Below are 27,751 nucleotides of genomic sequence, written 5' to 3' on the forward strand. Positions count from 1 at the left end.
AAACAAATCTTAAAACTATAAATTACTAGACATTCTTAATTAACGTTGTCGTTGCAATAACCAATTAACTAAGTTTGTCTCTAGTAAATTGTATTTGTATGGTACCCTCGTATTTCTGATTATAAAGAAAATTAAATTTTAAATTCCTGGTCTTAAGTTAAATAAAATAATTTGAGAATTTAAGAAAAAATTGTACTGCAAATTATAAGAATATCATCTATACACGCAGCCGCAAAAAAAAATATTACTCCAAGTTAAACTGGTATTTTAAATTTTGAATGGATTTCCTTTTTGGAGAAATATAAAACAGGGGAGGCCAAAAGTTTCTATAAATGAAGTCATTATTTTCATCTTTAGCACACTTTGGCCTCATATGGATTCATACAAAACAACTTTCAGACTCACACTCCAATGAAACATTAAATTAGTAGCCCTTTAAGAATACCAAATCGTGATACAAATGTCGGTGGATTGATAAATAAATCTAAGAGATAAATTCATGATGTTGTTGTTAAGTGTAAAATACCTATGAAAAAAGATCTAAAGACTGTGATGCCAAAAGTTACTTTAAGTCAAATAATAGTTTTCATCCATAGCAACATTTAACCTCATAATTGCATGTTAGGTAACTTTCGGACTCGTGCACTTCGTATATGTGAAAACACGTAATTAGCCCATCTTTACAGGCATAATTTTGTTTTTGGAACGAAGTACCAGATTAATAAATCTAAAATTGGAAACCCAAAATGTAGTCAACACAAACCAGTGAAATTCATGTAGTGTATTCTTTCACGACTTGGATTCGTAAAATTTAAGGCACAATCTCAACATTCAAATTGTAATTGATAGACTCCGGCTTTATCTAGTTAAGTAATTTTATCTTTGTTGTTCAGTAACAGATTTCTGGTTGAATTAATTTTTCTAAATGAAATATTAACATTTTTATTCACTCTATTTAGTATGTTTTTAATTTTGTTCAATAAAATCCAGAGAATAATATTTACCTATGTCTTCCTTAGTATCATGGTCCGTTTTGAACAACGAGCAACATTGTTTTTTTTTTAATTTTGTATGTTATTTTGTCAATTAGATTGTTGATTAATTTTACTTTAAATCCATTATTTATTGCAATTTGTTTTATGGACTGAAGTTCTTTATTATAGTTTTTATGGTTTAGATTAGAATTGAACAATATTTCAATTAAAGATGCAAAAGTTGATATTTTATGAATCCATAGGTGGTTGGAAGAATTGCAAATAATGTTGTCTGTATATGTTTTATTGGCCCAATATCTTACAAAATTAAAAACATTCTTGGAGAAATATTAAACACGAGAGACCAAAAGTTGCTATAAACGAAGTCATTCTTTTCATCTTTAGTACACTTTGACCCCATATGGATTCATACAAAACAACTTTCAGGCCCACAGTCCAAGGAAACATTAAATTAGTAGCCCTTGTTTTAAGAATACCAAATCGTCTTTCAAATATCGGCGGATTGAGAAATTAATAAATCAAAGGGACAGATTTATAATTATGTTGTTTACTGTGGAGTATCTACGAAAAAAATCCAAAGACTGTGATGCCAAAAGTTAATTTAAGTCAAATAATAGTTTTTATCCATAGCAACATTTGGGTTCATAATTACTACTCCATTAAAATATTAAACTGGTTTTTCAAATTTCGCTTGTTTCTTGGATAAAATAATATAAAATACGAGAGGCCAAAAATTGCTACAAATGTAATTAATGATTGTAAAAGAGTATAAGTAATTATTTTCGTCTTTAGTACACTTTTGTCACACAAATTCATACAAAACAACTTTCAGGTTCACAACTCAAGCTAAAGTTAAATTAATTGTCGTTGTTTTAAGAATATCAAATTGTGATTCAAATACCGGAAGAAAAAAACAAATCTAAGAAACAATTTCATGGTGATACTATTAACTGTAAAGTACCCATGAAAAAAATCTAAAGAATGCGATGTCAAAAGTTACTTTATATCAAATAATACATTTCATGCACAGTAACATTTGACCTTATAATTACATGTTTCGGAATAATGAGCTTCATATCTATCACTTCAAGTACAATTTTTGTTTTTGGAAATGAAATTCCAAGTGATTAGAAGATAAAACAGAAGCTCAAAAATGTATGGAAACGATGCATAACGTTCCAAGATATTAATTCCTAAAATTTAAAGCACACCCTCAAACAAATATCCAGATTGGGTCCATAAGTAGAAAAATAATTTAAGAGATTAACAAAAACTTGTACTGCTAATTGTAGAAATCACTGGTAGAAGTGCCTGTACACACATAAAAGTAAATTTATTACTCCAACTTAAACTGGTATTTTAAAATTGACATGTACGCCTTTCTTGGAGAAATATAAAAAGAGAGGTTAAAAGCTGCTATAAAATAGTAATGTTTCTTTTTTCGAAATCGCGCAGTAATGTGCTTTTTCTATGTTCAAAAATCGGCATAGAAATTAAATGCGGTGTTGTCATATTAGTATTATCTAGCTCCACAATTACATTTTACAAGGTTATAAATTGTTTTTCGGTTTAGCAGTAATTCTATACACTTTGTTAACCTTTTTTATTAGTTATTAGAAACACATCCAGTTTATTATTTTTATAAATATAATTTATTAACTAAATTTGCGCGTAATCTTGCAACGTCGCAACCTTTCATGGCAACAGCGGATTTCGTGAAGTGCAGCGACATTCTATGGCAGCGAACAATGTGTATCTACCACGTATCCCATGGACCTACTATTATGGACTGCTCGTGCCCGCTCTAAAACACAGATTACGGATACCAGATGGTTCACTTGTGGGCGTAACTGTCCGCAAATTTTCCGTGCGCATGACACTAAAATTGGTTCAGCACTTTTAAATCTCTTTGAAACTGGTTCGACAGATTAACACGCAAAATAACATTTACAATGAAGCAGATATAAGAATAAAAGTTTAGGTAATAATTCAGGGAATAAATAACATTACAAGGATTAATTTCTACGTTTTTTGGTTACGAAGGGATTTTTTAAAAGTTTTAAGATAATCAGAAAATTAGTTAAATAAATACCTACCTGCATTAAACTGTATTATAGTATCGTTTAGTAAATATATCTTGTCTATAATGCCTGATTTTGTAAATGAATAAGAGAATAAAACATTTTCCCTTCTTTCCTTTAAACTCGTTTCAGTCTTAAATAACCACCAAAAATCGAAGATCACTATAAAGACGAGTAGATTAGAAAACTGTAACAACAAAGTTCAGAAAGGCAAGCGCAGCAAATTTCATTAACTATTCCCTCCAATTCTTCTAATTTTCGGTAACCCTTTAATAAGCCGTATAGTTAAAGAGGTTACGTTTATTCACCATGCAAAAATTTTAACACCAATTTCTTGTTAGCACTATATTCGAGAATACGTGTTTTTTACGCTCTAAAATTTTTTAATGCCGATGCATGTGTCCGCAATTCTTTTCAGAGGAAATTGTGAAATGTTAAGCATTTGTAATAATCATAAATCATTTTGTGTAAGGCAAATAAGTATTTTGTTCGTTTTTTCTTCACTTAGAACCTCATTCCTTGCATCATCGCTGTAATTTTTCTCTGACCGCCGCGCTTTTAAATTCAAAGCTTGCGAACCAATTTTGGTAGAGCGTGCGTAGTAGCGTGAATACCGCTTGAAATCTCGGGACACCGACTTCAAAGTGCCGACAGCTGAGTGAACTATCTGGTATCCATAATCTGTGTCTAAACTGTTGTCAACATGATTAGGCAACACACAATACCCATTCGGGGCAAAAGCATCATTGGTGTAAATTGGCGCGAACCCCATTATAGCAAAAAACTGGGGCACTTCGTTCATTTTGGTCTGTTTTCTATAAAATATTAAATTTTTAGTTAAATTGTTATGTGTAAATGACATTTTATCTACTGTGGTGAAGCCTTGTGTGACATTTAACTGCCAACAAAGATACGGACAAGATCCCACGGTTTCATTTCACTGGTTTTAATTACTAATTATTACAACTAATTACATTATTTTTACTTACTTAGCAAAGCTAAGGGAACTGTTGTAATAGGGCAGTTTTACTATTACTACATATAAAATTACTGTTGTTCAAATTTTACTTTTTCTATTTCAAAACATGAAATTATACTCATCTTAATCGCTATCTACGGCCGAGAATAACTGATCCTGTTTAATTCATTATACAGGGTCATTATAAAATATTGTAGTCAACTCACCTATGAAAAACAATTGAAATTTTTCTCGTGCCGCTAATCACCAAAATGATTTCAACTCTTTTGAAATGTCACGAACGTCGAAACAAATCTATCAAATGTGTCAAAAATTGATATGCCAGGTTTGCGATTTAATTTCATTTTAAATAGACACGAAAAGACGCCAGGCCAGAGCATTAAGGGTTGCAGTGTTATCGAGCATTTGTGAACGCCACTGCAATACATTTCAGTTTCAAAAATTGTAAATTGTCAGAAAAACGTTTAAGGGCTTTGTCATGAATTACACCTTGGAAAGTCGATTGGCGTTGAACAGAATAAATCATCTGGTCTGTTTTGCAAAGAAGCAATAATTTTTCAAATAATGAAATCCAAAAAGTGAGGTTAAGTTTGTCGAAACCAATGAACACGGTAATTATTTAAAAAATTACATTTTTATAGGTACCCTGAAGGTAAAAATTGTGAAAAATCACGTAATGGACAATAGCAGAGCAAGTCTTATCACAGTTAACGAACACTATGAGTACCCAATGAGTTTTTGCAGTAAATAATTTTGCCAAAGTTGTGATCCCGCGAAAGTTCTGTTTGTAAATTGTAAGGAATCGTCAAAATATTGGTGCAGACATGGTTTGTGACTGGTGCTTTTCTCTTGAAAAAACACAACTGAAAGCCTTGATCTTCATCCCTACAATAGGTGAAAACTGCTATGTCCAAACATTACCTTCAGCTTTGCAGTTTCTAGATATCTGAAACATGCCAGATCTGCATAACAGGAATGTCAAAGAGGTTCTACCCAAAACACGCCCACATGGCCATCCTAATATCAAGATTTTTCAAAATTTCTATAAGAAAAAAGATGAAAAAACCAATAAAATTTCAGGAGCATAGTGTTAAGAGTTCTGTAGCTGATTATGAGATCTCTTGAAACAACAGAATGTTTAATAAAGATTTTTAACTTTCCTAATAGTAAAATTACAATTATTACTAAACAGTAAGTTGAAGTAAGTTTTAAATTAAGAGAATGCAACTAACACCGAAAGAAAAATGAAAGTTACTGAAAATAAAAAACTTTATTGCAGTACCTACATACACTTTCTACATCTAATTTTGTTTATTGATCACATTCATTTACTTGAAAAAGTATCAGGCCTATGAATCGTCGTCTGGAAACAGCTAACCACACACCAACCTTCATTGCGTGTGATGGTGTTTCTTCAAAAGTGTGAGTATTTTCTATACACCAAATTCTGAAGTTCTGTCAGTTGACATAATAGCCTAACAGATGAAACCAGGCTCCATCAGAAAAGAACGACAAATCGAAAATCCCGTTATCGTCCATATCAGCTTGAAACCAACTACAATACCCAACGCGGCAAGGAAAATCAGCTGGTTGCAGCTCCTGAACCAACAAAATCTTGTATGGATGCATATGTAACTTCTCTTTTACGATTTTCTGACATGGGCTGTATGGTACTCCGGACAGTAAAGATTTTTGACAAAGCTTTATTCGGACTTTGTTCCATTCTCATCCTTAAATCTTCAACAACGTCTTCACTAACTTGAGGTCTCCCCGTCGGTTTTCACTTAGAAATGCTACCAGTGTCGTTAAATCTGGCCATAATTCGCCGTATAGCGTCTTCAAAGATTCTTCATCAATGACAACAGAACATTTCACTAGATACTCGTTTTTAGACGCCTCCACAGAGTACACTCCATCCCCATCCTCATTTAACACCCCATTACGGTAATAGGCATGATGATTGCGCCAAAGAACTAAAAAAATCATTTGTAACACTGACCATAGTTATTCCTCTCTGTTCATTACCTGAGATTATTCCACAATGATCTGTAGTTTTGATAAAAACTGTTTTTTGAGACACTTATTAAAGTTCTAACAAAGGGGAAGACAGCAAAAATGAAAACAAGACAAGTCAATTAACGCACAAAGTGAGGGAAAACGTACCAGTACAAACGAAAAAATTATTGACATCTGACAGAATTTGATGAAGCGTTGAAACAGTGCAGCCGCTAATGTCAACTAATGTGGCGCTAAAAATAAAAATTCCAATATTAGTGTAATCCTTTCCACAAAACTGAAAAAGGCGGCACAAAATGTCACCAAAATCATGGCCTTCTTCGACTACAATATTTTATAATGACCCTGTATAAGTAAATTTACTTGTATCATGGTTTAATTTAAGAATTAAGACATTAATTTAAAAAATATATTTTGCGAATTAGTCGATCACATCTTAAATCAGGATTCATTAAATAATCACCATATTCAACTAAATTACCTTGTTCTAAAAATTTATTTCGCAATTCGGATTCGTCATCGAAATAAGCGAATAACGAAATGAATTTGATAACAGGATTAGACACAGATATTAAAATTGATATCAATTAAAATTCTGTAAGTATATGCATTGTTTAAGTATATTATATATATACTTAAACAATGGTATATGTATATAATTTCGGAGGCTTTTACGGTCGGAATGATATACATATACATATACTATACATGATCGTTTTCCGGGTTGGAACCGTGTAAACTTAACCCGGAAAACGATCATGTATAGTGTATGTATAAATATATTAAATCGTTTTAGTAATTAATTTCAAAATTATATCACATTATTATGACAGTCTTAATAAATTTCTCAAAATCTGTTGAGATTCATAAAGTTTGTTCAATAGTTTTTTCGTTTCAAATCTATTAGTATAAAATGTTCGACCTTTGTAACGACAAAAAAATGAATTTTTTGCGTATTAGCTATAAGATTAAATAAATATTTGTTTCAAGCAATGTTGTTTGTGATTATATGTTAATTAGATGCTAAACAAACATTAAATAACTCTAGTGTTTGATGTAAAAACAAATATTCCCTAATTTTCCTATGTCGCTCAGTACTCTTTTGCCCCCAATGGGTATTACTGGTTGCCTAATCATGTTGACAACATTACTTATACGGTTTCCAAACAGCAACGCGCAGTCCAATTATAATAGGTCAATGCACGTATCCACATAACCTGTAATAAGTTTTTATTCGGTGCAGAAACAACCATGGAAAACATTATATGGAGAATATCTCATTGCATACGAGTATTTCGCTGAAAAAGAAAATTCTGTGAAATCAACATTTTGGGCTACATAGTCGTTGTTAAAGTCAACTCTGTTATTATAAAACAGCATAGATATAATCTAAGTACACCAAGTTCTCAAGCAAAAAATATAGGTTATGTTTCCCAGAAATCAAATGTAGTTACAAGAGAAAACTTACGAAAATTTTTAACAGAGGCCCGTGATTAATGTACCTAATGTCAAAGGTAATCTCAAAGAAAGTCAGTCACATTGTCTACAAAACATAATGTTTTAGGTATATTTTTTATTCGAACCTGGTTGTAGGAGTATGCGGAATGGAAGAATTCGAACAATTTTCTTGTATCTACATAACCTATAATAAGCTTTTATTATTATTACAGAACAGATTATTAGCTTACATGCCCATTTTAAATGAAAGTATGAAGCATACCTCTTATTTTTTGGCACTTTTAATAATATTTTTGCTTGCAGAAAGATCTGCAGCAATTGCAAAATAGAGATGGATAGCTATAATAACAAGAACTTTACATGCATTCGACCGAACTTGCAAAAACTGGCAGATAATATATCAAATTTATTACCCAAAAACTCAGCCACAGTTTATGAAAAGCAGTATGAAAATTTTTTTTTTGGCGCAGAAACAACCATGCGAAATATATGGAGAACACCTCATTGCATACGAGTATTTCGCTGGAAAAGCAAATTCTGTGAAATCTTTAACACTTTGGGTGCATAGTCGTAGTTAAAATCAACTCTGTTAATAAAAAACAGCATAGATATATCTAAGTACATCAAGTTTTCAAGCAAAAATATAGGTTACGTTGCCAAGAAATCAAATATATGTACAAGAGAAGACTTACCAAAATTTTTAACAGAAGCCCATGATTAAATGTACCTGATGTTAAAGGTGATCTCAAACAAGGTCAATCACATTGTCTATAAATCATTATGTTTTAGGTTTATTTTTTATTACAAGTTGTAGGAGCATGTGGAATGGATAAATTGAGAAAGAATGACGGCATTCAAGACAAAAACGATACGCTAATAATTAAAATTCCTACGTCTAAAACTGGCAAAGCACGAGAATTTACAAATATGTGTAAAAATATTTATCCAATTGAAATATAGTAAAAATACCTAATTTTAAGACCGCACCATACACCAGACAAATCATTATTTATACATTACATTTGGATAGTGAATGCAGCAGCTGTTGCATTGTACAAATATACCTGCAAACACTTGTAACAAATTATGCAGACACCTCTTTCGACTAAAAGATATATATTTAACTTTATCCATACGTTGTCAACTTTGTTAATAATTGCAATCTTTAACTTCATAAGAAATATGAATAATCTACTTTGGTGTTGTATAGTAGTATTAAATGTTCATAGAATATAATTGCACTTACTACGAAGTAAGCTTTCCTAGTTTTAAGTTGTTTTCTTTTATCTTTGATTATCTTAATTTCTTCAGCCTCTATGTGGCTGTTTTAATTCCAAAAAATTGTTTCTGAATAAACTGATTCATACCACTTTTTCTTTCTTTTACACGAAAACAGTTTAAACTATAACTCCAAATATTTACCTGCCTTAAAACGTGTCAAGCATTCGCTTGTTTGTAAATGATGCAACCACAGAACAGTCAATATAGAAGAAGCGCAGGCTCCATGTATTTCATTGGCAGCAGCAGTGACATTTCTCGACGGTCATGTTGCGATGTAAAAGTGTGGGAAATTCAAATAAATGCATGCTACGTGTATTGCCAGTTGCATACTCCAGCATCGTGTCATACGGATTGCCTACCACTACTTATTTGTTTTATTAATGGAAAGAAATAAAATTCATAAAATTTTACAAACGAAGTATATTAAACATTAAAAGACTAATGTACAATTCAAAAATTAACAATAAAATAAAAAAAAACAATTCTGTTATAAACAAAAAATTAACAAAAACACAAACCTTCCACCATAGTACTTCTAGACGTCAAATGGGAGTACCAGATCCATTCAAGGGTTTCCATTTCCTCCAGGTTATTTTAAAGTAAAAGGTACTCACATTGAGTTCATTCCAAATACTTCGAAGTACGAAGTGATGTTTTGCAATGGTGTTGCCCCTGCTTCAAGCGCAAGCCTCAGTCCTGAAACATGGTTGTTATCAAACAATCAGCACATAATTATATTTTTATTACCTTTCACATAAATTCCACGGTCACTTGCGAGAATTAAAGCCGTGAAACATCTTTTATTCCAAAACATCACACTGCATCGCATAACATTGACATATGTCAGTAAAAGACCGGGAAAAATCTGGAGCCCACAGCCACAGGCTGCATCTGCGCAGTGTGCTACTAGCCACCCCTTGCCCCTCAAAATGCGATGCCGGCGTCTACAAGCTCAATGTCATTCATGTTGCCTATTCGGCAATACAACCTTCACCCCCGTGATGCAACCATAAATACAAATTTGAACACTGATATGACAGGTTTGAGGCTAGGATGTGGTTTTCATATTCTCCCATTACTTGTTGCCTAAATCTGGCGCGAGGCCAAAAGTTATCATTGACGTATATATATATATATATATATATATATATATATATACGTCAATATATATATATATATATATATATATTGTAGTAAGCCGTTTCGAACCAAATTTCCGCGCGCCAAACTTTTGGTAAGAAAAGGGATAGAAATGGAAAGAAACCAAAAACCACTAAGAGGGAGGTGCGCAGAAGGGTCGTATTGGAGAAGGGTGAGTTGCGGCCATATTGACTTCGTCTTGCTTTCGAGTAAGACGTCAAGTTGGTGCTCTCTGCGTTTTCCAAGTGTCTGTGCGTTTTTTTGTTTCCGTTTTCAGCGGTGATTCCTTTCAACGGAGTTCCATCCCTCTGACGAACCAGCGAACGTAAGATTTCTCTGCTCCATTTCGAACAGAGAGAGGCCTTATTTCGGTGGTGAACACGTTTTTGATTTGGAGATCCAAGAGGTATGTTTCCACGTGATTCCGGGTGTGCTGGTGGAAGAAGCGGCGTTGCTTCTCGATGATTACGGAGTAGGTGAGGCGCGGGAACCACACATGTGAGCTTCGCGTGTGTGTCACATACGCGAACGGACGCTACAAAAATGGCGGCACTTCCGGATGACGCCATGGCCGTTAATTTTCGTACTAACCTTTTCAACATAATTTCAATCCGTTTTTAGTAGGGCTTTTCAGGGAATTACGTTAGCTAGGGCAGTTTTATTTAGCGAATGTTATGCGGAAAGTTGGATGGCAATTTTCGAGGTATTATTTTGCGTTGCATAATTTCAGCACGTGTGAGTAAAGTAAATTCAAACGTAATCTGAACAAGTGAATCTTTAACAAAAACAACGTTGAGAACGGCATCAGAAAATTAATAATATTATAGTCTGGGGGACGGGGGATTTTCTTGGTGTTAGTAACATCAATTAATTAGGCACATCAATTTGGCTGACATTATAAAATCTGAGATATTTCAATGGCTTTTCCTCGATTTATTAACCGTTGTTGTAAACTCTAATTCTGGAAAATTTCATGTAAGTTTTCAAATGTTCAACCGTTAAAAAAATAGAAAGGGAAAGTGTTAGGGTGGGGGTACGGGGTGTTGACCGGGGAATTTCAAGGGCGTCCTTTGTGAGCTTTTGTATTAGTCATCGGGGATTTGTTGTTGACCGAAAGTTTTGTCGATGAATTTGAAAATTAATGTTATTGAAAGGAAGGTACAATTCAAAACGAATGAGCACCTACGATTACCTATATGTTATTTATTTTGCATATTTTATGTGTCGTTTGTTTATGTGTTGTTTTGTTTATTTCGTATGTGTTTTTTTTTTGGGGTATTTTGTTTGGGGATGTGTTGAAGGGAGGGGGGTTTGTTTGTTTAATTCGGTCAACAACGTAACTTTGCCCAGACCATTTTAACGCAGTCGTAACTTCTTTGTTTAATGTCAGATAAATATTTCAATAAAATCCAGAGCTTCTTTATTTCCTTTGATAAGAATCAGCGATGTAAATGTAGCTTAATTTAATAAAATCATTGCCAAAATGTGAATAATTTAATCTCTTTCAAAATTCTTGTTCTTTAAAGTTATCGATAAAAACATGAATAACTTCTCACTTCATTTTCTTTATTGTATAAGATTGTTGATCACACGTGCATAATTTAACCTCATTTAAATTTCTTTGTATTTAAAACAAGTATTGATGGAGTGTGGCCAATTAAATTTTGCTGATTGCTTGTCGGAAATCCCAATACTCAATTTGATAGCGCTATGTAACTCGGGGGTCGTGTGGGATGACCGCGGTGGCGTCGGCGACTCCGTGCGGGTGGTTACGGCTCTTGCCAGACTTCCGACCCTGGCTGACTCGTAGTTTACACAGCTGCCTATCGGCGGGGGCAGGAAGGTCAACCTATGTCAGGTGGGTGCGTAAGACCACGCGCGTGAAGTGGTGAAGCAGGAGAACCTCGTGGGCCCTCACGGGGAGTGGGGCCTTCGCCCTGCGTTCGCTGTGCGCCCCCCCCATTTTGTTTGTAGAGGCCACACTGCCATAATATCTGGAACGTTGCCATCCATTTATCTTTCCGAGGATTCCGCGACCTTTTAATTTTGTTTATTGTTGTACTTGTAGGGTTGTTAATCTTTATTCTATGTTCTCAGGTTCGAGTGAAAATAAAGGTTTTTTTTTCTTTGAGGAATAAATTCTTTAAGCTCTTCTGGGACCCTTGGCCAAGGTCTCTTGGGCTCTTATTGGATTTATTTTTCATAGTTTTTTTTTTCCAAATATAAGTTTTTTAAATCCGTCACTCTTCCCGCTCCGCAGTGCGCCAATTTGTATGAACGAACGCCTCCCGCCCGTTTTCAAAACACAATGTAGGGTCCCACTTTTGTAGACGATCACAGCCAAGGCCAAATTTCAAATTTTAGCGGGCTTTTTCAAATTTTGTTCAATGTCAAATAAAAGGCGGGAGGTTTGGGTTATTACAATATATATATTAACGTTTTTATTTATTCAAATGAAATCGCATTACTTACTTATGAAATGAAAATTCTCCACCCGGTGAATATACGCGATCACACACAAAACACTTCATGACTGTCTCTAAATAAACTAATAAAACAAAACAACAATTTGGTTATGTTTTCGATCTATGTTTTGCCTCCTCACGTCACTGAAAAAGCACTGACTGAGAGGGAGCTAGAGCTACGTCTACTACGATCACTGACTACGATGCACAACTACGATGGCTACGCACAGAAAACTTGTTGAGATAGAAAGCGTCTCCTCTTTATCTGTCCAAACAGCGCGCAAAGTGGAACCATTTGGCTTCTCTTTAATCTCTCACCTCACTGATAAGAAATACATGGGGAGCTTACGGAACGACATAAAGAGGTCACTAGCGTCACTAAAGGTGCTCCGACCTTGAAGAACATAGTATACGGAATGTTGGGTTATGGGTAAAGTGACCAGACGTCCCGTTTTGAACGGGACTGTCCCTTTATTGGACCACCTGTCCCGTTGTCCCCATATAATGATCTCGAACGCAAAATTGTCCCGTTTTCTAAAACCGCGCATCACCATCAATATTAAAGCAAATTTGTTCCTCCGAGAAATATAAATACGACTAAAAATATAATATTATGTTGCAATTTAATAATTACTGTCACATAAATGGTGCTTTACTTTAATGAAGCTGGTGATTGCTTCTTATTTTCATAACTACTTATAATACTAAAAATATTTTTAATTTTTGTGAACATAAAATAAAGAAAGAAGATTAAAAAGTTATGTTTATTTTTATTGTTAACCTTCCCACTGGGGTATGTTATGTTATGTATGTATGGTATATCTATATTCTATATTAAATTTATTTTATTAGTAGTATGTATGGACGTCCCGTTTTGACTTAAAAAAAAATGGTCAGTTTAGTTATGGGGTTTAAAAACAAACGTAAAATTTATTTTAACAAAGTAATCAGAGACTTTAATACATAGACTGGCTGTGTCAGGAAAAACGTGAAGTTTTTCGACCGCCATATTGCTTATAACCGTAAGTGCGCAAAATTTGAATTTTCAGGTCACAAAATGCAATTTAAAATGTTAAATAAAAAAGACAACAAATTGTAATTATTTATTTAGCAAAACAATATCTATATGTATATGTAAATTTATTTAAAAATATTAATGTCCTTGAAACAAAATTAATTTCGTGAATTTGTGTCTTAAAGAGATAGCTTTTTCACCCTCAGACTTAAGCGGCACTCATAACCCATTCCGAGAGTCAAATAATTTCTCAAAATTAATTTAAGCAATAAATTAAAATGAGAATTATTTACGTCCAACTAATCCAGACTAAACAAATGTTCATTATGTAGAAAAAAAATGTATGGTCCTACTATGTATTTAAAGTCTCTGAAAGTAATAGATACTTACGATACACGTAAAAAATACTAGAAAATTACAGGCCAAAGAGGTCAACAACTGCAGGTTAAACGAAATAGTTTAATTTTTGATGCGTGCGTGTTTGAGCGGTCCAAGATTTATTTTTAAATTTTAGTGTGTAAAAAATTCTAACTCTAATAAAAACTGAAACGAGGTAATCAAGAGCAAAGTCTTTGCAGGAGTAGTGGAATGGTATTTTTGTATGGTTCGTTTTTTAGCCGCAAACCAGTTAACGACTACGGTGCATAAATTGGGAAAAACTCACAAAATGTATTACCCATTAGCGGAGTATAAAATGCAAAACGTTTAGGTGGCATCATTAAATCGCCAAAAATCACATCTTCATTGAAGACTTTAAAATGTCGCACAATTAAAACAGGATGTACCACTTCGTAAGAATGTGCAAAGTTTACACAAACTTCGCAGAAGTGGTGGTGTAAGAATTTTCGTATTAATGAGTACCTATCCACAAACATACCATAAACAGTTGTGTTCTTTCAAGGTGAGTTTCCGGTACCTCACATCACTTAATGATTGTTGAAGAGGCCAGAATACAGGGAAGATGTGTTGTGGAAGTTTGTTTAAAAGAACACCTTGGCAAATTTTTCATTTCAAATAAAATAGTGTTTCACAGTTGGTTCTTGCACTTGTATCGAAATAATCTGTAGTAAATAGTTTCCGAAATGCTCTTTGGAATTGTATTGGTGTGCGATTTATTTATACAATTCCCAAATTGACGCCTCACAGAGCCAAACAAATATGTCAAACAACCTTTTAGTGAAAATTGTAAACAAATTGTATTCTGTGAAAACTATTAAAAATAATAAGCAAAATGTTTATGTTCCTGAAGTTGTTTTTTATTTTTTTATGAGTGATTTAAAAATATTAAGAGTAAATTAAAAATTTTGCAATTCACTTGTGGATAACAACTTATTTGTCAGACTTGTTAAGGATTTAATAAACGCAGTTTAAAACGTGAAAATTGAATAAAAATGTTTTGCTTGAATATATTAATAATTTACAAGAAAGAAAAAAATGGCCAATGTCACTAGTACATACCAACCATTTTTATTTTTGTGTACAATTATTAGTATTATACGAATCACATACGAATGCTACGAAATATTTGAATCTTCGTGTTTCCCGGGAACGGGCTCCCAAGGTCACATTCGTTCCGCAAATATTGCTGAAGTTTCGTTACTGATCTACTATGATATTCTGTGGATCGACTGTGGCAACACCCAAGGTTAGTTAATAGAGATTAAATGACTTTGGGCAACACCGCCGAATTTTAAATAAAGCAGAAATAAAGTCACTAGAATTTTAAAAACCATTGCACGCCATCGGTGGTTGTTTCCTAAACTATTTGTAGAATTCTACCTAGCCGTCGTCAACCAACCATTTTTTTTAAAGTGAGGTTAATTTTACAAACCGTGTGTATTTGTAATATTGCGGTTCTAAAACACGTGTAAACATAACCACAGATACTAAATACCATTTTTAAAAAGAAATAATCATGGGAAAGCCAGGCACTGCAATCTTACATTACGTCTCTGTTTTATTTTCATAATTAATTTTTGTAGGATTTTTGCCGGGTGGTCGCGGCGGCGGCGGCGGTGGTTTTGGGGGTCGTGGAGGAGGTGGCCGGGGGGGTTTTGGCGGCGGAGGGGGTAGAGGCGGCGTCGGAGGCGGAGGACGTTCAAGTTTCGGAAGAGGAGGCGGCGGCGGTGGTCGCCCTAATTTTGGAAGAGGAGGTGGCGGAGGAGGTCGTGGCGGACGAGGAGGTGGCGGCCGTGGGGGAGGCCGTGGAGGCGGCAAGGGTGGCAAAGGAGGAAAAACCGTTGTGATTGAACCGCATCGTCATGAAGGAGTTTTTGTCGCAAGAGGCAAAGAAGATGCTTTGGTGACATTAAATCTCGTTCCTGGTTCCGAAGTATACGGAGAAAAAAGAATTTCAGTAGAGGTAAAATTTACATTTTTTTAGAACAAGTGTGATTTGACATTCAAACATGATTTTCGCTGAAATTTGGAGATATATTTTGTTGCATGTTATAATACACTACAGTATTGAGAAACGTAAAATACTTCATACTGAAAAAAAAAAACCAAAGTACCAAAATTGTTAAACTGATTTTTATAAAATTTGGTTATAATATTTTGGATACATTTTACTTTAGTTAATAAAATTCTAAGCAAAGGGGCATGCCATGCTGCATATTTCAAGTAAGGTGTATACAGTATCCGGATACTTGGTATTGCTTGGAAGGTAGATATATCCAAACAAAATTTCAAAAAAATTATGTCAGGATGTTTGTTAAACTATAGTACACCATATTTTTTTAAATTAATTCAGAATATCAAAATATTCTTTTCAGAATGATGGAGACAAAGTGGAGTACAGAGTATGGAATCCATTCCGCAGTAAACTGGCTGCTGCAATTCTTGGTGGAGTGGATCAAATTCACATGCCTCCAGGCAGTAAAGTGTTATATCTTGGCGCCGCTTCTGGAACCACTGTGTCCCACGTGTCAGATATTGTTGGTCCCGAAGGATTAGTATATGCAGTAGAATTTTCTCATAGATCAGGTCGAGATTTAATTAATGTGGCAAAGAAGAGGACCAATATCATTCCAATAATAGAAGATGCTAGACATCCACATAAATATAGAATGCTGGTGGGAATGGTTGATACTATATTTGCAGATGTGGCACAGCCTGATCAGGCGAGAATTGTGGCATTAAATGCTCAACATTTCTTGAAGAACAGTGGTCACTTCGTGATATCTATTAAAGCATCATGTATTGATTCCACAGCACAACCAGAGGCGGTTTTTGCCGCTGAAGTGAAAAGGCTGCAAACTGAGCAACTTAAACCACAAGAACAAATTACGTTAGAGCCATATGAGAGGGATCACGCTGTAGTGGTTGGGACATTTAGGCCGCCGCCAAAAAAACAATAAAATTGATGTAACCTTTAATTTGACAGTTTGTCATGTGTGCAAGGTATAAAATTTTTATAGTAAATTGAATTTCATTTTAAAATTCCCATAAAAGTCACTAAACATATACTTTAGTGCAGGGTTTCTATAAATGATTATAGGGTCGTAGTAGGCCATGTAAACGTGCCGCCTCTCCGATTTAATTGTACGGAGATCCGTACTAAATGCCCAAGGACGCATGACAAAGATCACACATGGACCACACACATGTGTATAACTGGTTGCCTAAACGGTTCACGTTTTTAAAAAAATAAAACCAATTCATTACAATAAAAAGAAACAAATTTATTGCAGTTAAACATCACAGTAAATGTTGAAATTGTTCAGAATTCTGTTCAAGGCACATGTTCACTCTCTTTTTAATTTCAAAAATGTTCTGTAACATCCTTTCGTCAATACTTTGAACCACATGTTCAATTGTTCAATTCTGCTCAAGTCATCTTAAATCATCAACAATTTCCTCAGATGAAGTCTTCCACGAGCTTTCTCTTTGTTGATACTGCCAGTTCGAACAAATCTGTTGATTACATCTCTAATGTGAGCCTCTAACGATATTTCTTGAATTATTAAATCACGGTATTTGGCCAGATATTCTTGCTTACAAGCTGTTACAGATACACCCACTCTTCGTTTACGAAATCCTATTGCGATAATAAAACATAACGATGAAAGTGTCTTGTTCAACGGGATAAACCATTTTCATAGTCTTCGCTTCGTAGCACAAACACAAAATTTTCGTACGCAACCACCAAGAGTTCTGAAAATGATTGTTTTGTTGTTTTGAGCTTCGATCAACGAGAATTACTGTAAATCACACTTGAAAAACATTAAATAATAAAAACAACTTTAAATTACAGGTTACAAATGACATTAGACATTAATGTGACAAGTGAGAACTGTCATAATGATGCATAATCACGGGCATAATTTCAGCGAGGCGGGATTTTTGAAATCCATGGCCAACTACGCCCTTAGAATCATTTATAAAAGCCCTGTACTTAGTGCGTGCAGAACGATGCAAGATGGATATTTTTAAAGGTTTTATATTTTATTAAGGTGGACAAGAGGATTTTTTTTTATTATTAGAGCCGCATAATTTGTTTTCATAGTTTTGTTTGCTATTTGCAGTGCAGTATTTATGCGAGGTAAGATGTGCCATTAATGGCGTTCCCCTCCCGTCAAGGTGGTCCCTTACATCTCTAGAAACTTTTCGTTCCAACATATGCAATCAGTATTACTGCAACCCGTCAGTTCGTGTGAAAAATTTTGCTGAACGACCATTTCCCTACTTCATAAAACCACAAAAATTTTGGGCGAATATGCAATCAAATATTTTTGCGTGCAAAGTATGTTCAAATATACGATGTACGACTCGATTATTTGTTATTCTAATTCTGGATTTATATATTCTCAAAAGCAATAGAAGGGCCGAAGTTAGCTTGCTACAGTATAAATGAAGATTATATATGTACAGGGTTGCCACCGAGTTTCTTATTTAGAATTCCCTGACTTTTCCAGGTTTCTCCTGGCCAAAACCACAATATTTTATGATTTAATTTTGATACGTATGCCAGTTGAAAACTTGAAATAATACCGACATAGAAAATGAAAAATAATCCTTTATTCAAACTAGTTAGTAACAAAAATAGATAAATTCCCGGACTTTCAACAAAAATCGACAAATTTCCCTGACTCGTTACAGACTTCCCTGACTTTTTCCTGATATTTTCAAAATTTCTTAATTCCCTGGCTACCAGATTTTCCAGAAAAGTGGCAACCCTGTATATATAAAGATTTTTGTATTGTTAACAAGTACACATGTATAATTCTTTGAGTGCTGTTATAATGATTATAGCTTTACTTTGGCGTCTTTTAGGGAACGCAAGAGCGAGTCTGAAGTCGGTCGTGCGTAAGCCCTATATTTTACGGATTTTCTGGTGGTGCCAGTTTCATTAAACATGTAAAAATTCTTAATAATTTGATGCATGAAGCGTCATCCACAAGGAATGGTTTTTATGGGCCAGTGTTGTGTCGAAATTAAATACCTTGGCAGCGGAATTGTCTTCAGATAATCCGCAATTCTAAGTAATCCCACAGATGCCTTTTTCTATTCAAGTAACGACGCAGTCAATAGTAATTCTCTCTTTTACAGTTAGGTAATTTAAAAATGTTACTTCTGAATTCGTGACAGGCAAGTACAATGATTAAACATGAAGCAAAAATATATATTTTCAGATTTTTGAATTTACAAAAATAAACTAAAAAATTGCGGCAATGAACAAATTTTATAAATCTATAACGTTTTAAACGACTTAATTTTAACTAAGACGTGTATATGTATAATTTTAAATACGAACGAAAATACAAGCAGAACTAGAACAATTTATGCTGAAGCTTTGTATCAAGATAGATGTGTTTTGAAACACATTGCAGTGGCACAGTTATTGAATTCAGAAATTTTCAGTCTTATTTAAAATCAAGTTTAAATGTTCGAAATCTTAGTATTAACATATTGCAAACGACTTTATAACAATGACAGAAACTGGAATGTAGTACTAAGTACTGTTTAAGTGCTGCTACCGTCTGTTTCATCTGTGGAATAGAGGGTTGCTTGTTTTAACGTTAGATGATCCAAATCGTCATCTAAAAAGAAAATGTAGATTATCAAAGCTGAATGTCACAATTATTTGTTACCGGAATCATAATAATCAGATTGAGGTTCTCGTGGAGATAATTTACAACCTCTGGCAAAATAAGAATTCAGCCTATCTTTTGCTGCCAAGATAAGACCCATAAACGGCGGTGAGGGGTCCATGGGTCTTGACAAATACTCTGGGTGGAACTGAACTGCTACGTAATACGGATGAGAAGGCAATTCAAGGATTTCCATACGTTCTGCGTCTATATCTACTCCAACAAATTTTAATCCATTTTTTTCAAGGTCTTCAATGTATTTTGGGTTCACCTCATACCGGTGCCGGTGCCGTTCTTCTATTTGTTCTTTATTTCCGTAAAGACGTTCTAAGAAAAAAGTAGGTTAAATTAACCAGTCGTTAAAATGAAATCAAATACTCACTAATCCTGCTTTGTACATTGGGTTTAAAAACAGTAGTCCGTTTTCCTAGTCTCATTGTTCCCCCCATATCCCCTGTATTATGTTCTGGCATGTCTATTATTACAGGGTGCTTTAAATTTTCTTTACATTCCGCCGAATTCGCATCGTTTAAATTAAGAACATTTCTAGCAAATTCAATCACAGCAGTTTGGAAGCCCAAGCAGATACCCAAAAATGGGTTATTGTTCATTCTACACCATTTGCAAGCTTCAATCTTGCCTTCTACACCTCGTTTACCAAAACCACCAGGAACAACTACACAGCTGAAAAAAAATTGAAACGTTTAATTTTTTACTTGAATGACATAACTAAAATTGGCTTAAATATAGTTAAAGTGATACACAGAAAAATTACACCTTTCGTTTTCGTGTTATAAATAAAATATTACATTATAAAATGTTTCTTCTGTTGGAAATTTTATTAATTTAGCTTAACATTTTTTTCAAAAATATATAAAAATACTCACTCGCATTTACAAAGCTGATGCCAAGCATCGTGGTAAGCTGCTGGGTCTTCGGTCAACATCGCTTTTTCTAAATTGGAAGCTTCAATGAACTTGATGTTCATCTTATACCCAATTTTGTTTGCAGCATGCTGCAACGGTTTTGTAATTGAAGTATAAGAGTCTTCCAACCTCGTATATTTCCCTACTAGCGCAACATTTACTTCATACTTCAGATGCTCAATACGTTCTGTGAGCTCGATCCATTGTTTCATATATTTTCTCACTGGAGGTAGGGGTTTCACGCCTAAATCTAATCTTTTGCATAAATACTCAGCAATTCCATGAGATTCCATAAACACAGGAACTTCATAAATTGAACGCAAATCAGGAATGCTAATTATCTGTTCTGGTTCAACATGACAAAAATTTGAAATTTTGTCTTTTACATCTTGACCTATCGGTTTGTCGGATCTGCAAACGATTATGTCCGCCGATAGCCCTAAACCTCTAACAGATGATTGCGTAGGTTTAGTTTTATGTTCACCGGTAGTACGTGGCTGAAAGTTAATGCACATTAACTACTTGACCTCAATTAAATGGCAGATGATTTACCTGTGGTAGTAAAGAAACGTGTGCCACACAAAAGTTTTCCAGTTTTACGCGAAACTGAAATTGTCTAAAAGCTTCAACAAATGCCATACTTTCTATGTCTCCTATAGTCCCTCCCAATTCTATTATGCACACTTCCGGTATTTTTCCAGATTCCGAAACGGGAATTTTCGCTACTCGTACTACCCATTCTTGAATGGCATCCGTAATGTGCGGCACGACTACCAGAAAATAAATGAACTTAAGTAATACGCACATATTATTAGTGTTTTTGTTTTACCTTGAACAGTTTTTCCCAAGTAGTCACCATGTCTTTCTTTTTCTATGACGGCCTGATAAATTTTGCCCGTTGTAATGTTATTATCACGATGTAATGTGATATTTAAGAACCGTTCATAGTTCCCGAGATCAAGATCGACCTCACCACCATCGTCCAAAACATACACTTCACCTGCAATAAACAAAAACCTTATTACTTACTCGTACGTATATAACACACAGAGAAGATAACTAAAATTTTTATGGGATTTCTAGAACCAGTACCCAATAATTAAGTTAATACGATATCTCAAAGGTTGTTTAGACAAACCATAAAATTTTATTCTGCAAATTTAATTTTAGTTGTGATAACCCCTAATAAAAACATGGATATACATACTACTAAACTGTAGGTAAAGGAACATGCCAAAATAGCATTAGCCATCTCCACAGTGACCTTCAGCGTGTACAAAATTTTGTTTTACAATTTTGATTTTTTCCATAAATCTACATGTGCAATGTTAGAAAACAGGATGGACTAATATAGAAGCATATTACTTTGTATATTTTAGATAGAATTAAATTTGGGTTGACGCTACCACATGTTTGATGGATATGAATAGACAAATTTTGGTTGGCGTACACGAAGTCTTTAAAATACGTTTAAAATTTTATAACAATCCGTCCGGTAGCTTCAGATTTTACTTGTCTGTTAAGACAGACAGACGGAAACGTGAAATTGGCCATTCTTCAAATGGGCTCTATTACAATACTTCTCTAGTTTACCTCGGGAAGTAACAACAAAGAGCTGCAAAACGAACAGCTATTTGCATGCAGCAAATCGAACATTTTTCCTTACGAAATTGGCTTTTTAAATGTATTTACTTCTCAGTTAGCTAGGTATCATACGCATTTACTACTTACAAGAATATTTTAGTCGCTTATCTTGCAAGCAACCTCGAGTGTCGTACTCGTTGTCACAAAATCATAAAATGGTAGTTAAGACAAACACGGTTCATTTTGCGGTAGTAATGACTAATGAGTATTTTATGATGGCTACAAATATTGCGAACGATGTACACAATAGGCTATTAACAAAAGCAGGGCTAGTCTGATGTGCAAACATTGTTTTCTGAAATCTTTAAAATACCTGCTTTAAGCATTTAAATAGCTTTTCAGGATAAAATGTGGACGCCTGATGGCACTAGAAAAAGATAATAAATAAATACTAAATACTTTTAAATACGGCTCAGTATTTCAACTTCCAATGTTACATGCCAGATTTTTATTATTGCAAGATTAATAAAAACAGGATTGCTCAAAAAATCTGTGATAGAATTTTCTTTTTCTCTATATTATTAGAGTTGGTTCAAATCTGTATTATTTTTTATTATACAAAATGTTCCATCATATTAATGGTAATCAATACTAAATTTTAATAATAATAATAATAAACTCCAATTGGAGCTTATTACGAAAGAAAATGCTGCAAAAAAAAAAAACAGTGGTGCCACTTTGATTTTTATACAATACTTTTTACTCGTTTGGAACTTGCAAATGTGTAAGTAGAGCAACGTTACATTTTTACGCTCACACATGGTGTTATTACTATTATTACCATTACTAGCAACAGTCCCAACAACGAAAATTTTTGTAAAGAGTAATAACAAAAAAGGTTGTTCTTTAGAATTTTAAGACAATTAGATCAGCCATTACCGGGGTAGTTGATCAAAACATCGGTTTATACACTGACCGGCAAAAATAAACCGGCCACCATGAAATATTTCGCAAAACCATTTTAAAAATTATTAATTTAACTAGTGATTGTTATTTTATTAAAGAACATAACGTTCAATGTTGACACACGATATACAAATTAGCTAAAAAGTGGTAAATGAATGCAGAAATAAATTTAATTTAAGAAAGTAAGAGAAGTAGTGCAATATTTCATGGTAACCGTTTTTTTTTACCGGTCAGCATATATTAATTTTTCACGTCTTGGGGAAGCAATTATGAAAAAGGTAAGCATACCTATAACTGATCCTAAGACATTTGTAACAACTGTGTAATTAATATTGTAAGATGACGTCATAAACTTTTGGTGGAGCTAAACATATTAATTTTAATATGAAATTCAATAAATCGTTTGTAAGACAGTCGTAAAAATATATTGGTTCATATATTTCTTCGTAAAAATGTTCAAGTATCAAATTATATATATACTCAGGCGTTTCTAATTTGCAGACCACAGTTTATCTTGCAGACTGGGGGTTAAAAATGCTCCAATCAAGTTGAAACTCAACATTTGCTTATTTCTCAATACGAAGATTATTGACACAAAATTTCAACCCGATCGGAGAAACCGTTAAAAACTACCCCCAAAACAACCTTGCAGACTGGCACTTAAAAATACTCTAATCAAGTTAAATTTTGACATTCGCTAGTTTTTTAATACGAGGATTATTGATGCAAAATTTCAGCGCATTAGGAGAAACCCTCAAAAATCACCCCCAAAACAACTTTGCAGACTGGGGGTTAAAAATGCTCCAATCAAGTTAAAACTCGATATTTGCTTATTTCTCAATACGAAGATTGTTGATACAAAATTTCAAGCCGTTCGGAGAAACCCTTAACAACCACCCTTAAAACAGATTTGCAGACTGGGGGTTAAAAATGCTCCAATCAAGTTAAAACTCGATATTTGCTTATTTCTCAATACGAAGATTGTTAATACAAAATTTCAATCCGTTCGGAGAAACCGTTAAAAACTACCCCTAAAACAACCTTGCAGACTAGGGCTTAAAAATACTCTAATCAATTCAAAATTTGACATTCGCTAGTTTTTCAATACGAGGATTATTGATGCAAAATTTCACCCCATTCGGAGAAACCCTCAAAAATCATCCCCAAAACAACCTTGCAGACTGGGGGTAAAAAATGCTTCAATCAAATCAAAACTCGATATTTGCTTATTTCTCAATACAAAGATTATTGACACAAAATTTCAACCCGTTCGGAGAAACCGTTAAAAACTACCCCCAAAACAACCTTGCAGACTGGAGCTTAAAAATACTCTGATCAAGTTAAATTTTGACAATCCCTAGTTTTTTAATACGAGGATTATTATTGATGCAAAATTTCAGCCCATTCAGAGAAACCCGCAAAAATCACCCCTAAAACAACCTTGCAGACTGGGGGTTAAAAATGCTCCAATCTAGTTAAAACTCGATATTTGCTTATTTCTCAATACGAAGATTGTTAATACAAAATTTCAACCTGTTCGCAGAAACCGTTAAAAACTACCCCTAAAACAACCTTGCAGACTAGGGCTTAAAAATACTCTAATCAAGTCAAAATTTGACATTAATTTATTTTTTTATTATTTTATTGTTAATTATTAATTAATTTATTAATATTTAAATTTAAAAAATATATAAATTACGAATATAGGAGTATTTGTTGCAGATACGTGAATTGTGATAATTTGAGTTCATGTTTATCGCTGTTAGATAATTGTTGCTACTATGTAAGAATGCATAAGTTCGGCATTTTTTCGTCCAATCTCTCATTTTTTGTGCGTTTTTACACGTTATTTTTGCTGTTAACTTGGTTCATTCAGTACATACTATATGCTGGTTTTGAATTCTTTGAGATATAATTAAACTTTCATTATCAGTCAAAAAATACAAAGTTAGTGGTGTCCAGAAGAGAAAATTTAAAATTCAGAGGAAACAAAATCTTAAAGATATTTTAAAGAAACCTAACGTAAAAAAAAACGTTTTGAGAGAAAGTTTAAATTAATAATAATAGGAAGCTCAAACTTAATTTTATTTGGATTTCAAAAAGAACCCAGAAATGTGCTAATTTCTTAATTAATTATTATTAATGGGAAAACAGATAAAGATTCGTTATATTCAATACGACGCAAAATTGTCTTCATATGTAGGTCTTACAGCCTTTGGATGGTGTCCACGTCCATTTCTCTAACTGTCTGGTAAATTGTTCTTCTTAATTGTTCTTCTAAATTGGCTTCCCAGCCGTTGTTGTAAACCTTTCTACTTAGTATTCCCCAAATTTTGTTTTCGATTGTTTGCACTGGGGGCACTATGGGGGGATTACCTTTTCTTAGGTACAAAACTTATATTATTGCTTTCTAACCAATCCCTAGACATTCTAGTATAATGGCAACTTGCTAAATTTGGCCAAAATATTACATCTTCGTTATTATGGTGTTCCCATATATTATGTTATGTATTGACCGCGTCACCTCTAGCACGGCCAATGAATTGTGCTGAAACGCCGGCCGGAGATATAGCCCATCAAACCAAAATTTTATCTTCAAACTTTGCCTTCGACTTAAATTTTACTTGTAATTTCTTCTATAATGTTTGTATAAAATCCATCGTTACCTTCCATCTCTGAATGGGCAAACGTAAAATATTTTTCATCGCCCAACACAACCACACGATTGTCCAGAGAATGATGAATTCTCAATAGCCGGCAACATCTAAGAATTCTCTCTAACTGCGATGCTGTATGTTTTGAACATTTAGCTCTTTTGCTGTATTTTAAGTTGTTTTTGCCTATTTCTCTAGAAACTGTTATATAGGAACTCTAAACAATCGAGCCAATCTTCTTGTTGATGTTCCAGACTCTTGTCTTTCTTCTTAATCTTTCTAAACTTATTGTGGTATTGCTACCTCGCAGTCTTTAATTGTTCTGTATACAAGGTGATTGCGAAATACATGCAAAAAAAAAATGGGGAATAGCTCACAATATGATTATGTCACTGGGTAAAATTCACGGTCCTAAGTAGTAGCAGCGTCTAGAAAAAATTATTTGAAATTAAATGTAAATTGTTGTACGCGCCGCTGGACTGTTTTGTGACCTACATAATTACTACAATGAATGGAACAGAGCGAGTCGAATTAAGAACCAAAAAAGTGACTTTATCAGGCACTTTTTTAATCGCAACGTGAAAAACACGAAAAGGGCCAGTTAGCATCGAGCGGTCGGTGAAATCGGTTTATGGTGGAGTTTTCCCATGCAGATTGTATCGATATGGTACTTGGTGCATCAGTGGTACAGCATCTCCAAGATCATGGTACCTTCAACCTCAAACTCACGATCGTGGCCGTGATAGGGCAGAAAGAAGAAGTTGGATTTTCACAGCTTGTAGTGCATCCTACATTAAAAGAATACGGCCACATCCATACCATGTTGACAAAGTAAAGGGTTTGGAGCCCGCTGATTGTCCACGTTGTGTAACTCACTTTTTGTCCGATCAAACTCCACATGCTCGTCAACAAGTACGATTGCAAGAGACGGTTTTCGATAAATGTGTATCGGTTGGATGAAACAGTTAGTTTGTGAAAATCAACAGTGTCCAGAAATTATCGAAGAGCTTCAACAATAAGTGAAAGTGGCAACCGCTACTCCGGTCTTTTTTTACTTATCAACAAACATCTTGCGACGCTCTGACGCCTGTATGGCTAGTCAAGGACAACATTTTTCAACATTTCTTATAAAAAGGTAGTAACATTTTAAGTTGCTCTTATTTTTGTTCCAATAAACAATGCAAAATCGTTGTGGCAAGGACCAAACATCCGTCAGAATCAAAAGTTGATCATCATGAAGCATTACTAAAAAATTTTCGCACTGACCTTTAACGATGAATGAATAAATGAATGAACGAATGATAAGCAGCAAAAAGTCGGTTTTACTTTTAATTGAAACTGAAAGTGTTTAGGTCGTTTTTATTCGAACGTTTTTCCAACTCTGTTTACAAGGTGGCTCAGTGCCTTCGTATCGAGGGTGGTTCATGGGGGTTTTGCCCCATTCGATTTTTAATTTGTTTTTTCTATATTTCGACTCTACTAGGGTGGGGGATGCCGTGGTTAAAATATTTGCACTTATTTCGCAGTCACCCTGTATAGTTGCGCGTGTAATATATTTGGTCCAAAATATATTCACTATATTAACTGGTATATGGCTCTTTGCAACTCTATTTTGTATGACATTGTTTAAGCCTTAATTGACATAAATCTTAAAATATAAATTGTATAAAATGGGAAATGAGAAAGGTTGTTTGGGTACGCTGTTGCAAATGTAACTTGATTCGATTGCATTTTAAGTTAAAAAAAAGATAGGAGTATATGTAAATTTTTCTCAAAACTCTTTTACGTACTAGCGGTGAAAGTGACATAGAATTGGAAAATCTTAGTAAAAGTAAAGACGACTACAGTTAAGACTAATCTAGTTGAGTGCATGTATTTAGAGAAATTTTAGTTGTATTGATAAATTAAATTCTTAGATGGAAATAACGATATAGATGTGACAATGCAAGAAAAAAAATATAGAATTTGAAAATATACATGATTTTAATCTTTCCAATGGCACTACATACCTTATTTATAAACTGTTGACACATGATGTACAAATTAACAAAAAAAAAGAAGACAAATAAACGCAAAATTTAAATTAATTTAACAAAATA

At 34.0% G+C, this 27,751-nt stretch overlaps 2 protein-coding genes and 2 long non-coding RNA genes across 5 annotated transcripts in view; 2 read left to right on the forward strand and 2 right to left on the reverse strand.

Annotated features, from left to right (window-relative positions):
- The first annotated feature begins 7,519 nt into the window (after nt 1-7,519).
- On the forward strand, nt 7,520-8,655 carry LOC135125582 (uncharacterized). 2 transcript variants are annotated; one of them, XR_010279905.1, is made up of 4 exons: nt 7,520-7,585; nt 7,636-7,778; nt 7,833-8,268; nt 8,319-8,655. It is a non-coding gene; the product is annotated as an uncharacterized LOC135125582 (long non-coding RNA). The 2 variants fall into 2 exon arrangements; XR_010279904.1 differs by having other exon boundaries at nt 7,636-8,268.
- A 559-nt stretch (nt 8,656-9,214) lies between these two features.
- LOC135125583 (uncharacterized) lies at nt 9,215-9,788 on the reverse strand. The gene is made up of 2 exons (XR_010279906.1): nt 9,558-9,788; nt 9,215-9,506 (listed from the first exon to the last, which is right to left on the reverse strand). It is a non-coding gene; the product is annotated as an uncharacterized LOC135125583 (long non-coding RNA).
- Nucleotides 9,789-13,769: 3,981 nt separating this feature from the next.
- On the forward strand, nt 13,770-16,803 carry LOC135125672 (rRNA 2'-O-methyltransferase fibrillarin-like). The gene is made up of 3 exons (XM_064051319.1): nt 13,770-13,827; nt 15,413-15,792; nt 16,205-16,803. Exons 1-3 carry the CDS (start codon nt 13,770-13,772, stop codon nt 16,787-16,789), a joined length of 1,023 nt encoding a protein of 340 aa, XP_063907389.1. The 3' UTR covers nt 16,790-16,803.
- A 2,317-nt stretch (nt 16,804-19,120) lies between these two features.
- The window catches only part of LOC135125673 (CTP synthase-like), a gene marked incomplete at its 5' end in the record, with an annotated part of 671,166 nt that continues 662,535 nt past the window's right edge, over nt 19,121-27,751 (reverse strand). The window contains 6 exons of the mRNA XM_064051320.1: nt 19,121-19,471; nt 19,523-19,849; nt 19,905-20,206; nt 20,410-20,945; nt 21,001-21,218; nt 21,278-21,448. Of these exons, the coding sequence (XP_063907390.1) occupies nt 19,395-19,471; nt 19,523-19,849; nt 19,905-20,206; nt 20,410-20,945; nt 21,001-21,218; nt 21,278-21,448 (1,631 nt within the window). The remainder of the gene's footprint in view (nt 19,472-19,522; nt 19,850-19,904; nt 20,207-20,409; nt 20,946-21,000; nt 21,219-21,277; nt 21,449-27,751) is intronic.

The sequence above is a fragment of the Zophobas morio genome, unplaced genomic scaffold (assembly GCF_036711695.1).
Source record: "Zophobas morio isolate AGI-343-1 ecotype UQ-CSIRO unplaced genomic scaffold, CSIRO_AGI_Zmor_V1 ptg000009l, whole genome shotgun sequence".
In the NCBI taxonomy this organism is placed as follows: Eukaryota; Metazoa; Arthropoda; class Insecta; order Coleoptera; family Tenebrionidae; genus Zophobas; species Zophobas morio.